Genomic DNA, 1,479 nt, shown 5'->3' on the forward strand with positions numbered 1-1,479 from the left:
TCATTTAATTATCATCCTTCACAAGGAGCCCACGAAATATGCAACAATGCTATGAAGACGCAATGACAATAGTTTGCAAATATGGAAGGCCTGATTTATTCATAGCATATACTTGCAATCCAAAATGCCTAGAAGTAACCAAAACTTACAGCCGCATGAAACTGCACAGAACTGACCTAATTTGTTGGCACAAGTTTTAAAACAACATCTCAATGAATTAATGATTGGCATAAAGGACAGACATGCACTTGCGGTACCTATTTCTGCGATACATGTAATTGCACTTCACAAACGAGTTCTCCCCCATTATTATATGCTAATCCTGCTGCGTCCAGAAGATAAAATTACAACTAAGAAACAAATTGATAATATTGTTTCAGCTGAATTACCATCAGAACATGATTCAGAATTGAGACAATTAGTAGAACAAACTCATGACTCATGGATCCTGCGGTACATTTAATCCCAACTCAATCTGTGTGGAAAACGGAGAGTGTCAGAAAAAATGTCCTATGTTGTGTCCGGAGGAGACTATTACAAATGTTTCTGGATACCCTCTATACAGACGCAGAAATTATGGAGATTATGTTAGAGTTGGTGTCCATGAGGGTGACCGCATGTTTGTAGTACCATATAATAAATATTTACTCATAAAATATGGTGCTTACATTAATGTAGAAGTGTGTATCTGGGTAAAAAAGTGTGAAATATTTATCAAATATGTCTATAAAGGACATGATTGCGCAATGATGGAAATGAATATAAATAACAAAGGACCTAATGAACGTGAATATAATGAAATTAAGCAATACATTTCGTGTAGATATGTATCCCCGCCTTAAGCATTTTGGCGTTTATCAGAATATAAAATGGATTGGCAGACGCACATAGTTTATCGACTGGCGCTCCATTTACCTGATGAACAACAAGTTTCTTATAGGCCAGGTGAACAAAGACAGGTTTCTGCCCGTGCAGAAGGCTGAGACACGCAATTAACTTCATGGTTAAAACTTAACCAAAGTGACGTCGATGCAAGAGCCCATCTTTATATTGATATCCCTGAATATTCTGTATTCAACAAGCAAAGTAAAATCTGGTCCAGAAGAAAACGTCACCGCCAGATTATAACAAGAATGTACTCTGCCAGTCCTAGAAATGCTGAGAAATTCCATTTAAGGATGCTTCTGCTTCATGTACCAGGTGCAACTTCTTTTCAGGACTTGAAAACTGTAGGAGGTGAAGAATTGCCGACATTTAAGGATGCCTGTATTCGATTAGAACTGCTTGAAGATGACAACGAACTACAAATGCCTTTGAGTGAGGCATCTGTATATCAAATGCCACGGCAGCTTCTTAACATGTTTGTTATGTGTTGATGTGTTTATTCACTACACCACAAAATGCTTTACACTTATGGAATGATAACAAATACCTTATGATAGAGGGTATTTTACGCCAATATGATAATAATATTGCAGA

The 1,479-nt window shown here is 37.0% G+C and overlaps 1 protein-coding gene across 1 annotated transcript; it reads left to right on the forward strand.

Moving 5' to 3' along the window:
* Positions 1-434: 434 nt before the first annotated feature.
* LOC145278175 (uncharacterized) lies at positions 435-842 on the forward strand. The gene has a single exon (XM_080130456.1). The coding sequence runs from the start codon at positions 435-437 to the stop codon at positions 840-842; it is 408 nt and encodes a 135-aa protein (XP_079986582.1).
* The last annotated feature ends 637 nt before the right edge of the window (positions 843-1,479 follow it).

The sequence above is a fragment of the Euprymna scolopes genome, chromosome 6, assembly GCF_053919585.1.
Source record: "Euprymna scolopes isolate OS-2025 chromosome 6, ASM5391958v1, whole genome shotgun sequence".
NCBI classification, from domain to species: Eukaryota; Metazoa; Mollusca; class Cephalopoda; order Sepiida; family Sepiolidae; genus Euprymna; species Euprymna scolopes.

Excerpts from the sequence above, each read along its gene's own strand:
- LOC145278175 (XM_080130456.1), top strand. The coding sequence starts at position 435 with ATGACTCATGGATCCTGCGGTACATTTAATCCCAACTCAATCTGTGTG.